The 13926-nt window shown below is 36.7% G+C and overlaps 1 protein-coding gene across 1 annotated transcript in view; it reads left to right on the top strand.

Moving 5' to 3' along the window:
* LOC138702259 (uncharacterized) overlaps window positions 1–13926 on the top strand; it is a 25400-nt gene extending 11474 nt beyond the window's left edge. Inside the window, exons 3-4 of the mRNA XM_069829843.1 lie at window positions 12406–13844; window positions 13909–13926. Of these exons, the coding sequence (XP_069685944.1) occupies window positions 12406–13844; window positions 13909–13926 (1457 nt within the window). The remainder of the gene's footprint in view (window positions 1–12405; window positions 13845–13908) is intronic.

Here is a 13926-nt window from a genome sequence, read left to right as displayed (position 1 = left end):
AATGCCTTGACATGGTAGTGTGGTCCAAAACACTGAACTTTCAAAAATTCAAATTCGCACAAGGCTAATATCATGCATTAATGCAGTGGTTCCCAACCTTTTTTGACTGACAACACGCTTTACTGAATGCCCATGATATCACGACACACTTATTTATTTTCAATAATAATAATAATAATAATAATAATAATAATAATAATAATAACCAGCACTTTTCTTTTGGAGAAAAAGGTGGTGAAACTCTGTGTAGAATATTTTATAGAGGACAGCGAGATGATTAATGTTCACTGCATGGGAATTTTGTAGTTTTTGACCTCCTTTACATAGACTTTCAAGGTATTAAAAACATAGTTATTCACACATATTTCGGTTCCGTGATGAAAAATGCAACAAAAGGATGCTGGAACGCCATCCCAGAAAAAAAAAAAGCACTGGTAACAATTTCTATGTAGTGTTGAATATTCAATGTTGTAGATAGGTTGGTGTTAACACGCAATCGAAAAAAAAACAAGCAGCAACTTGAGTGGCATTAGAAAGAAAACAAAGGTATATGTCAAAAATTCCAACCTGTCTATGCTGGATGTCCGATAAAAGATTTTTATTGTCGTTTTTGTAAACTCACCTATTTAAATAAATGTGAATTCTGGGCTTGGTGGGTTGCACCTCTATATATGGCCTTGTGGTTAACAGGCCAACACGTATATCATGTTCAAGATGCAGCAGTTTGTTCTTTAGTTTAGATTTCACTATTTTCATGGTAGAAAATGCTGATTCACAAAAATATGACATTGAGAACGGCAGTTCTAAATGTATTTTTAGTTTATTCGGCACCATCGACTGATTTGACAAAACATTTTCGCATATATGACACTCGGGATTTTGTTTATATTCATCTCCACGCCACGTGAAACTATATTGCAAGTGTTCATCACTATATTTACGAAATGCAGTACAATTTTGTGAACCCTGAAGGTAATTTTCGCTCACATTATTTGAATTTGCATTGCTGTAATCTAACCCAGAACTTGATTCAGATTGTCTTTCTCGAATTAAAAATTTGCCCATGATAAAATCTAAATCAAGCACTTTTGATAAAATAATCACACTATCACCCGCTCATACATAGGCTATATACTGAAACTGACCAATATGTTCTGACGATTCTAAACTCTGTTTCTTAGTAAGTGGAAGGAGTAAACGAATTACTAAGCATTGTTGCAGGTGTTCCACTTTCATTGAAATTATCGCCAGGCAGAAAAATTAAACAGCATTGTTGTAGGTGTTCACATTTCATTGGTAAAGTCTGTCTCAAAATAAAATCTACCATATCAAAGACTTAGTTATAAATAAAAAATGCGTTGTAAAGAAACTTTCTGTATGGCATAAAATTTATTTTTCAATTCCAAAATTTCGCGACACACTTCATGGGGCTTCGCGACACACAGGTTGTGAACCCCTACATTAATGTATAAAGCAAGCACAAAAAATTTCTTTAAAATATTACCATTTACAAGTCGCTCCAGAGCTGAGAGGTTTATAATGTGTAACATAGTAAAAGAAAAAAGTCAGAGCAGCTTTTGAAGGAGTGAAGAACTCCTATCGGTGTTTGGGTAATAGTTGTAGAAGAAACTGTTTCTATTCATCTTTGTCAGTCTCATTGTACTTTTGGAACAGATTGATAGGGCGTTCTGTCGTGTCATTTGCTACCTTTGTCTAAGAGGAGCGATCACGAAGTTCCTTGAAAATGACTCTGTAGGAGGTCTCTGCAGGGAAGATTGCGGTTTGACTCTTCCTCTTTCAATCTTCAAATAAATAACTGGTTCTTAATGTCACAGGATTCTCCAATTTCAGGTTTTCCGTTTCATCCATAATCTGTAGTCTTCGAGGACTATCAGATTTCTGTGGAGGCTGCAAGTTTGTCACTATAGTTTCTTTTTTTCACTTGTTAAATGATGAATTGAGTCTACAACAGATGACATTATCTAAAGTCTGTTTAGTAAATAATGATGATGATGATCGTGATGATTTTTCTTTTTCTCTGTGGTCACTTGGTCATCAAAAAGGCAACCAGATGCTCAGAGAGAAACCAAAGATGCTGGCAAAGTGCCATAATAGCCTACAATTGTGCTTTCTTATCTACAGTTTGGTTGGGAAAATTCTTATGGAGAGTAAGAAGCTTGATATTATATGGACTTTGAATACCTATAGATGCTTTGTTCCACTCTCTAATGTTATCTAGTGTCTCAGCAATGGCTCCAGCTACAAATACTGGTGCACAATCTGGAAGATTGACTCTATCCAAGGCTCTGACTACTTTAGGTAACTCGAATATGTTTTTAGGGACACTAGATGGTGAGGAGGGAACATCTGAAGTAGGCAATAATGTTGAAGATGTAGATAATTATTCGGACAGTCGATATTCATTCTCGCTACCAGATTCACTAAGTGATTAATATGATGAAGAAGTAGAAGGAAGATCAGTTGCTGTATCTTTCATGGATATAAATTCATTTCTTCGTGTCCACCGAGATAGCTCTGTGGTAGTGCGTCTGCCTCCAGACTAGCTGGCCTGGGTTCGATTCAGAAATTTTCATGTAAAATTTCTACCTTGGGACTAGGAGATATGGTGGTGCACAACTTCTAATCACTAAATTGTGCACCAATATGCCTGGGTTAAATCCCAAATCTCTCTGCAGTGCATATAAAAGAAGGCATATGTCACTGTTGATAGTGATTCGTCCGTCAGATGGGGACATTAAGCTGGCAGTCCCCTTGATACTATTCGACAGGAGTAGGCTAAGTGCTGACACCAGGTTTCTCCCTTCTCTCTTCCTCACCATCATAATCTTTACCCATTTCCTACACTACATTACACGAACACTTACACATACACTGACCCTAATACACGACATAACTCTTCACAGATACACGTCATGCATAACGTGGTGTGCTGAAGTGATGTGCAACTTGAAAATGGGTCACAGTCCTGCCATCTATCTGCATTATGCGGAACTTGAATCACGCAAGTGAAGTGGGTAGGCATTAGATATACACACAATTCACTTCTTCGTACCAAGCTCTCTTCATTCAGTCTTGGTTTCTTTTGCAGCTGTTTTTAGATCAGCACCTTTCATGCTTCTTCAAAATATCTCTTCTCTTTGCTTTTCAAGAAATATTTGATCCTCCTCATTTCTAATCTCTTTCGCTGCATGTGTCATAGCAGCATCAGAGAACTTTCTCAGATCTCTTTAATGTGTTTTGTTTCATTATATCACTTTCTCGCTGTCTAGCTCTTTTTTAGATCCAAATATTTATCATATAGTTTGGGAAGTTTAACACACAGGGTTGGAATCCTTGTATGCTCCCTTAGGCCAATCTGTAACTATGTAGGTGGGGCTTGTCTTTGTCCAAGAGATGAAACTCTACACATTGGAGCACGTCTAATCCACGTGGTAATCTTGCTGTCGATAATTTAGAGATTGGCTTCCCAAGGAGCCAGTTCATCTCAAACTATTACACATATTCATTTACTTGTACCTGATAAAATTGACATAAATTATTAGAATGGGGTGACCTCTAGATATCACTTCATTAACTTAAAATTTAAAACAGCAGTTTGACTGTCAAGAGACAAAAACAAAGCATGTGGAGTTAAGATCAGAACAACTTCAGTTTTTGCCATAGTATCATGGACCACCCAAGTCCATCTTCTTTCAAATTGTTGGACAGGGAACTGTAAATGTGTAGAAAATAGTGTAAAAAAAACTGGCATTGTAACTTGTTTTAGAATCACTCTACCTATTTTTGTCTCAAACTGTCAAAAATGAATTATGTGGGAGGATTTTTTAATGTTTTATATCGATAGTGATGTGAGTTCATAATTATGCAGGTCCAAGGAATAAATGTGTGATAAAAATTAATAATAAAATAGGAAAATAGAACAATTAGATACTTGGAGTATTGACAGTCTACTGAAGATATCACTTTCTTTCCCACGAAAGTGTGCAGGATGATTTCCTCTTCATTCTTAACTTCCTTTCCCCTGAAGTGGCAAACAGGCAAAACGATTCATTGGACACAACATGCGTTCAGCAACTGATCCACTAAATCCTCAGTGTGAGGAACCACTGTAATTTAAATTTTAGTTCCTATTTTATTTTATTTTTATTTTTTTCTATATTTCTCTTATATTAATATTGTGTTATATAATTTCTGTAACTGTAATTTTAATTTTATTTCCTATTTTATTTTATTTTATATTCTCTTATAGGCCTATTAATATTGTATCTGAACTGCGATCGAACACAAGCGCTGCTCATTCGGTCTCAAATTTTGTTAATACCGTACTACTGTATCTCCTTTTTATATTGATTGTATTATTTTATTTCTGTTTCTCTTGTTTGTAATTATATTCTTTATTCTGTATATTTAAATAAATAAATAAATAAACAAGCCTCGTATGTAATTGCAAAATGGTATATAGTGCTGGCCTGCACCTCACATGCATCAGTTCTTAAAACCAAGCCTGTAGTAGTGGTGGTAGAGGTATGTCTGAGGAAAGTAAAATTGGTTCCATTGGCTGATGTTTCGAAAACGTCAAATTGGTAAATGCTTAGTACATCACCCCTACTTCTTAGGAAAGCCATACTGTATTTTTGATCCATGGAAAATACTCGTCATTTATGGAAAGACTGACACCTGCCACTTTTTGCAACGACGTATTGTATTTTTCCTGGACCAAAGATACATTTGAAACATCCGTTTGCACAGGTAGGAGCACATATGTTGTTAGAATTAGGAATTTTAGCATAGCCTTGATGGTACTTCGCTAGTGACGCCATTGGATGCGGACATATTTCGTGATCAACTCTGCTGTATGCTGCTATGCACAACATAACCTAGCTTTATGGCAAGTCTTTGGAGTAGCTGTGCAAAATTAACAAATAATATAAAGTTTATAGATGACTGTAATATAAAGTGTTGTGACAATGTGTGTGAAAATGGTAACAAAGTTGAAGACGAAGCATTCTTTATGCAATGTGTAATTTAGCAGATTCTACTGGTAAAATAGATGTTCATATATCAAAGTATATAATTAAACAAAAAGATCTTATAATTGAACAGAAAGATCATGTTATTGAAGAACTGAAAGAGAGAATAAAACTTCTCACGAAACAACTTGATATACAGAAGAAGATACCGGTAAATAGTGATAGTGTAACGGAATCAACATCTGGACTTGTGAAATGTGTAAATAAGTCTACTGCAGTTAAATCAAGTGCTTGTGTTGTGCAAAACTCTATTGATTCCAACTTTGATACAGGCAGTGTAAAAGTGTTACAAAGTGTAAATAATTCTTCATTAGACAGAGTGAATACAGAGCCTCAAACTAGGAAGGTGCCTGAAGAGGGGAAGTAGTACAGCTAACGAAGGGGGCCCACGTACGCTCTGATACCCATGTATAGTCATATTATCTGAAAAGTTGACCTCTTGATAGTGTATTCAAGATGCACCCTCCCTATAATATATTGATCTGTATTTTAATACATAATAATTCGTGTAATGTTATTGGTGTTTATGATTTATTTTCTAATTGCAAAGATACGAGGTCTGTCTAAAAAGTATCCGACCTTTAGCCAGAAAAAATATTTCAAATACCTGACGGGGTTGGGACCCTAATCCCCTTCAAAGTAGGCCCCTTGTGCTTGCACACACTTAGCCCACCGATCCTTCCACTGCCGGAAACACCTCTGGAAGTCTTCTTTTGGAATGGTGTTCAGCTCCGTCGTCGCATTCCGCATTATCTCTTCTCTACTCTCAAAATGGGATCCTTTCAGTGGTGTCTTCAATTTTGGAAACAACCAGAAGTCGCAAGGAGCCAGGTCTGGAGAGTAGGGAGGTTGGTGAATGGTTGTAATTCCATGTTTGGCCAAGAAAGTGTGTATCAATTGGGATGAATGTGCGGGGGCGTTGTCGTGATGCAAGTGCCAGTTGTTCGCCGTCCACATGTCTGGTCTTTTGCGCCGAACTGCATCACGGAGTCGCCGGAGAACATCGTGATAGTACTCCTTTGTCACCATTTGTCCTTCCGGTGCGTATTCGTGATGCACAATTCCACGGACATCAAAGAAAACAGTCAGCATCACCTTGATTTTGCTTCGCACCTGCCGCGCTTTCTTCGGCCTTGGAGACTCGGGATGCTTCCATTGCGACGACTGTCTTTTTGTTCCTGGGTCATACCCGTACACCCATGACTCATCTCCAGTTATCACGGTGTTCAGAAACCCAGGATCAGTGTTGGCGGTGTCCAGAAGGTCCTGTGCAACGTCACGACGGAGGTCCTTTTGTTCCGGGGACAACAACTTGGGCAAGAATTTCGCAGCCACTCGGTTCATGTTCAAATCATCACGCAAAATTGCATGTGCAGAATCTTTACTCACTCCAACCTCTTCGGCAATCTCCCGCACGGTCAAACGACGATCTGCCATCACCAAATTTCGCACCCTCTCAACAACAGCTGCACTCCGAGCAGTTTGGGGCCTGCCACAACGCTGCTCACTCTCCGCTGATGTGCGGCCATCTTTGAATCGGTTGAACCACTCCTTAATTTGTGTTACACCCATCGCATCTTCCCCAAACACCTGCTGAATCTTACGAATTGTTTGACTTTGAGAATCACCAAGCTTTTGACAAAATTTGATGCAGTATCTTTGCTCAATTCGTTCAGTCATCTTGCGAGAAAACTAAATCCGACAAACACCTAGAACAGCACCTTACTTGGCGACCACCAGCCAGTGACTGGCACAAGCGAATGCGGTGAAAAAATTCAAGCATGCGCATTACAGTTCCTCCTTCCACCATGCACAGTGGCGCCGCCTTAGAATCACAACTTTACGCGGGAAAAATTAAGGTCGGATACTTTTTAGACAGGCCTCGTATATTCATTAGTATAATACAGTAGGCCTATATGATTGACTTAAATGTTCCATCATTCTTTTAGTTATATGTACCCAAATTGTAGATTATAGCGTTGTCATTAAACTTCAATTTTTCACTTTAAATCAAGGAAAACAGATCACTTATCTGCACAATATGAACAAATCAATAAAAGGAAGACACAATTGAGTTTCTCTTTAGCCATTCGAAAGGGATTTCCTTTACTCCCGATAAATCTCCATCTGAATCGCTGCTCACTTCTTTTATTTATTTATTTATTTATTTTGTTTTTATTTATTTATTTTGTTTTTATTTATTTATTTAGTTATTTATTTACTTATTTAGTTATTTATTTGTTTAGTTACTTATTGCTAGTAAGTTTCAAATGAATACAAGTTAATACAATATAATATAAACTAGCCCAGTCCTGAATGAGTAAGACTCGTGCTCAGGAGGGGATTCCAATACAAATAAAAATAAAATTGAGAATGAATAAATTAGATTGAAAAGTGTTAAATATCTAAACCCAACTATAAATCCAATACAATTTTTTTAAACTTCTTCTTCTTCTTCTTCTTCTTCTTCTTCTCTAGATTCCCCACAAAAATGATTAATGCAACTATCCACGGCTTGTTTTATTAGAGGAATCTGCTTCACATATTCCTCTCCATATTTCATTATTTTTTTTTCCTTGTCAGTGCTGTGACATCATCCATTTTGAATGTAGTGTTGTTTGCAACAATCCTAGTTAACGTCATCTTAGACATTCCTATTGCTGCTGCCACTCTTTCCCGCATCTTCTTAACATCCATGAGAAATATCCTGGCTTCGCTTCCTTTTTTCTTGAATTCCGTCACATTATAAATCATCTCGCGAGTTTGACTATGTAGAACTTTGCCCGATAATATACTACTCATCATAATAGAAGAAATATTTTATCACAAACGACAGTCACACATAGCCACGTTCTTATACAGAATACAGCCTTCTCAACTGTTATTAGAACTGAGCTGTACCATTCTAGTCCACAGTGCACAGTAGTAGGCGGACAGTGGTAGGGGAGAAGTGCTCTATGCGCCTGCGCAAATGAGGCCGCTTGCTAGTTTGAGGCATCTGTACTTCTAATCATATAGATAAGCCTAAATCAGATTGGGTTGAAATAGTTAAGAGAAGGAAACAAAAGTTGACTGAATAGCCTGTACAATGTGGAACTAGTTCGACTGGCATAATCAAAATAGTTAAAAAAGAACCTAGAAATAAGGCTATTTTTGTAAGCAGGCTAGCTCCCGATGTAACAGTTTCTCATATGACAGATTAATTACTTAGGTAAACAAAATTTGAAACCAGTTAAAATCACTAAGTTAAAAACTAAATACGACTCATATGCTTCTTTTCATATTGAAGTTGAAGAACAAAAATTTGAAGAATTTTTCAATGCCAAATATTGGCCAGAAAGTTGTTTTGTTTCTTCGTTTTATGGTAAACTAAGAAATGAAGAGGAGGTTATTAAAATGGACAATAAAACGACAGAACAGTCTGTGTGACTAAATTCTGGTGCTGAAGCAAGTAAAAACTTTGAACTATTTCATTTAAATGTGCAAAGTGTGCGTAATAAAATAAATGAAATTGAACTTTTCCTCGATTAACATAAATTTCTAGTGCTTTCTATTTGTGAACATTGGTTACGTGAGGAAGATATATTAATGTACAATATGAGTAATTACTATGTTGGAAGTTACTTTTGTCATAAGGTCCATAATGGAGGTGGTGTTATGATCTTAATCTCTATGCTTTTAAATGCTATTGTCCTAACTAAGGTTAACAACCTGTCAGTTGAACTTCATGCTGAGTTTACTCAGAGGGGTCTCTTCCCGCATCACACTCGTTTGTTTTTCTGTCTGACTGATTGCTGCATGACGTCATGTGGTATGAAGAGCAGCACGGAATGAATATCTACCTATGCTAGCTTAGCTTTCCTTTCTCTTCCTAATCCTCTGTTTTCTTATCTCCCATCTGTTGACATCTTTCTCCATTCCTTTAGAATATAAACAATGGACATTATTACATTTTGGTTCCAGATGAATTACAGCTTAAATTTTCTGTGATTTTCTCAAATGTTAAGATGTCTTACTGGTTGAGAATGAGTTAAAAGCCGTATTTATTGTGCTGTAGCACAGCGCCGTAATTATGGGTTTAAAAGTGCCAATGTTATGTATCACAGGTTTCCAGAAGGATTTCTCGTTGTAAGCGCACTGATAGGTTTAATCCAGACAATTCTCGCGTATGTTCCGAGCATTTCCTTTCTGGGGATTATGGAAGGGATTTGAAAAAGTTAACTTTTAGGTTTGCCTAGCAAGAAAACACTGCACCAGAATCCTGTGTCTTCGCAGGATATTAAGAACTGGCACGGATAAACGTTTACTGAGGGTCCTAGTACAAGCACAAGTGAAACCACACCATATGTATTCATCCCTTACTTTCACATCAATTCCCCAATAAATTATAAATAACGCTTTAAGTACTTAATATTCTCTAGAGTTCAAGTAGGACCTAAAAGTATTTTAATATATTACAAAACTATTAACGTTCTGGCTCGTTTTACAGGTCTCTACTTAACTAGATATACCTAAGACATGCAGCCAGAAACATGAGAAAATAAGCAGTATCTACTCTGACTAGATTATCACCCAAGAAAAGAAAACTGTTTCAGCAAAATAAAAATGCAGTTACTTTGGCAGCAGTAAAAGAAAAAATGCAGCTCTTAAAGCATTAGGGGTCCACGGTATATCGTGTCTATAAAAAGATGATCGTCACTGCTGAAGGTAAAAAGGAAGACAGCTGATAAAGTCCTTTCGAAATGTTTCATGTCGGGGCAGATTCGTTGTCATTTCAATGAAAATTAAAGATTCAAATGTCCTCAGAAGACATTGCAAATGCCCTTGCATTAAGAGCGCTTTCTAAGAGGGCTTATGAATGTCTTAGAAACAGAAACTCCCCTTTGCTATTCATTTCCGCGGGAAGAGATCAGTGACTGGATCTCAATTATTACCAAAGGCAGTCATACATGTCCCAGCGAAGAGTGGTTGGAAAAGTGTGTGCAATTGGAATTAGTGGTTGGTGTGTTTCATGTAGCGACCTTTTCAAAAAGAAAAATGTTTATCTATTAAAAGTCTATTCATTAATTAAATCAAAGTTCTCAGAAGTTCATAACAAAATAATTTCCTTGTATGTAAGAATCAAACCAGGACATTTATTACAATAAGAAATCTGAGTGCAAAGAGTAAGCAGCAAATAATCAAAAAATATGCATCTAAGAGAAATAAGCTTTGGATTGCTTCATCTTCAAAGACATCGTAATCAAGTCACTAGACACATAATTATCATGCCGCACTCTTGATATAAATCCATAAGCATGTCAATTTAACATCATTTCTTATATTTCCCTTAGATTAAATACTAATATTCTATTACTTGATTAGTGTTAGTCCAGATGACCACCCCTTTAAGACAACCACCTCTATTCCCTATCACTATTATCTGGCACAGAATATTATTCTCATAAGACCAATATATTTTGTCCCTCTTTAAGATGACCACCCCTTTCCCCGACCAACGACCGTGGATTTTGACTGCGAAACAAATGGTTTTCATGGTTTTCCCCTTTTAAGATGACCAGAATTTAAAATAAAATTGGAAATACTGTAGTATTATTCCTATATAGTATTCTTAGAATTGAAAAACAGATGCTTCACTCTCGCCCTGCCCGCAGGCCACTTCCAGTCATTCTATCAGTCGTCTCATGTAGTTGTATTGAGTTATCTTTAGAATTTTAAGAATAACGAAATTTCAGCGCCAGTGAGGAACAATAAAGCCAGGTTCACTGTTCAAGGCTACTGCTAAGTTATTTTTCTAATTGCATGTCAAAAGATACAGTAAGTTTGACCATTTACAATATCACTTCTAACAAAAGGTTTAGGAAAGCTGGGTTTATATGAGTTTTGACAATACAGTACCCTAACAAGTTCTTGGCCTACTTGACAAACTGGATTTAAAAGGACAATAAAAAGTGTTAAGAATAATAATACTGTATTGTAACAAGTGGTGTACTTCAAGGTTTCATTCTCGGACCTTTTCTTTTTATTGTAGCTGTAAATGATTTACCCATATGAATGCCCAATCATATGATTATGTATGCTGATGATGCTACGGTTTTTCAAACCGTAAATTTGGATAGTACTACTATTATGAATAATCTAATGTATTAGTTCAGTGCAAATAGATTAAGTTTAAATTTAAGTAAGACCCAGACTATATGTTTTAGTTTAAAAAAATATTTTGAAACTTCTACTGTAGTGAAATTACTGGGTTTTCATATTGACAGTAAGTTGAATTGGGTTAATCATACTAATCAAATTTCTAAAAAGTTAAGTAAAATCATTTTTATATTAAAAAAAACTTAAACATTGTACCACAATGAAAACTGTCCTGAGTGCATATAATGCTTTTTCTTCCACAATATTATACATTATGGGATTATGTTATGGGAAAACAGTAGTGGTGCAAAAGATATTTTTATTCTACAAAAAAGGGCTATTCGCATTATTCTTGGATGTTCTCCATGGGAGTCTTGTAAACCCTTATTTAAACAATTATCCATATTAACTCTTCCTAGTTTATATATATTTGAATGTGTAAAATAAGTACATTTGAATAATTTTACGTACCGGTACCAAAGAACTGAAGATACACATAATGACTATAACACAAAAATTAGAATTAACTTGGCAATTCCTGCTTGCTGATTAACTAAAATACTTGATAGTTTTGTTTTCTTGGGTGTTAAATTTTATAGCAAATTACCAAAACACTTAAGAGAAGCTATTAATTTTACTAATTCTCTTAGAACTTTTCTAATTGAAATTAGTTTTTATAGCATAGATGAGTTTCATAATACTTAATGATCAATAATGACAAGCCTATTATAATTGTATTGTTTAATGGCCAATAAAGACTATTATTATTATTATTATTATTATTATTATTATTATTATTATTACTACTACTACTACTACTACTACTACTACTACTACTACTACTACTACTACTACTACTACTACAATACGATGTTGCTAGAGGTGGCAGTGATATGCTGAATATGTTAAGTGAAAATTATTATGTGCTGACAAACAATAAATTCTGAATATCATTGTTTTTACAAAATATACTAATTTGGGACTTTTTGCCACAAAATACCGAAAATATCCTACATTACATGCTCAATAGTCCATTATATACAAGAACGTCTGAAATTTGCAAAATTATGTGTAAAATTATTTTCTATGACTTGCAAATGGACAATAAAAATATGCAGTTCCATACGAATCCACGTCCTATTAATATGCCATTCACTGAAAGCCAGTGAATGCAGTGACACATGCTTAACCACCAAGTTTATTTTGTTTCTTCCAGATGAAATCTTTGAAGACGACATGCTACCTTATGAGTTATTTCACATTCCATCTTACATGCAAGTGCCAGATATCATGCTAGAGCCCATGCCAGCTTACATGAAAGATCACATTGAAAGCGTTGACGACATGTCATCTCACGAGTCAGATGACGAGTCATTTCACATCCCATCTTACATGCAAGTGCCAGATATCATGCTAGAGCCCATGCCAGCTTACATGAAAGATCACATTGAAAGCTTTGACGACATGTCAACTCACGAGTCAGATGACGAGTCATTTCACATTCCATCTTACATGCTAGTGCCAGATATCATGCTAGAGCCCATGCCAGCTTCCATGAAAGATCACATTGAAACCTTTGACGACGTGTCACCTCACGAGTCAGATGACGAGTCATTTCACATTCCATCTTACATGCAAGTGCCAGATATCATGCTAGAGCCCATGCCAGCTTACATGAAAGATCACATTGAAAGCTTTGACGACGTGTCACCTCACGAGTCAGATGACGAGTCATTTCACATTCCATCTTACATGCAAGTGCCAGATATCATGCTAGAGCCCATGCCAGCTTACATGAAAGATCACATTGAAAGCTTTGACGACGTGTCAGCTCACGAGTCAGATGACGAGTCATTTCACATTCCATCTTACATGCAAGTGCCAGATATCATGCTAGAGCCCATGCCAGCTTACATGAAAGATCACATTGAAAGCTTTGACAACGTGTCACCTCACGAGTCGGATGACGAGTCATTTCACATTCCATCTTACATGCAAGAGCCAAATATCATGCTGGAGCCCATGCCAGCTTACATGAAAGATCACATTGGAAGCTTTGACGACGTGTCACCTCACGAGTCAGATGACGAGTCATTTCACATTCCATCTTACATGCAAGTGCCAGATATCATGCTAGAGCCCATGCCAGCTTACATGAAAGACCACATTGAAAGCTTTGACGACGTGTCATCTCACGAGTCAGGTGACGAGTCATTTCACATTCCATCTTACATGGAAGTGCCAGATATCATGCTAGAGCCCATGCCAGCTTACATGAAAGATCACATTGAAAGCTTTGACGACGTGTCACCTCACGAGTCGGATGACGAGTCATTTCACATTCCATCTTACATGCAAGAGCCAAATATCATGCTGGAGCCCATGCCAGCTTACATGAAAGATCACATTGAAAGCTTTGACGACTTGTCAGCTCACGAGTCAGATGACGAGTCATTTCACATTCCATCTCACATGCAAGCGCCAGATATCATGCTAGAGCCCATGCCATCTTACATGAAAGACCACATTGAAAGCTTTGACGACGTGTCATCTCACGAGTCAGGTGACGAGTCATTTCACATTCCATCTTACATGCAAGTGCCAGATATCATGCTAGAGCCCATGCCAGCTTACATGAAAGATCACATTGAAAGCGTTGACGACATGTCATCTCACAAGTCAGATGACGAGTCATTTCACATCCCATCTTACATGCAAGTGCCAGATATCATGCTAG

The sequence above is a fragment of the Periplaneta americana genome, chromosome 6 (assembly GCF_040183065.1).
Source record: "Periplaneta americana isolate PAMFEO1 chromosome 6, P.americana_PAMFEO1_priV1, whole genome shotgun sequence".
Classification (NCBI taxonomy): Eukaryota; Metazoa; Arthropoda; class Insecta; order Blattodea; family Blattidae; genus Periplaneta; species Periplaneta americana.
This window is presented reverse-complemented; position numbering and strand designations above follow the sequence as displayed.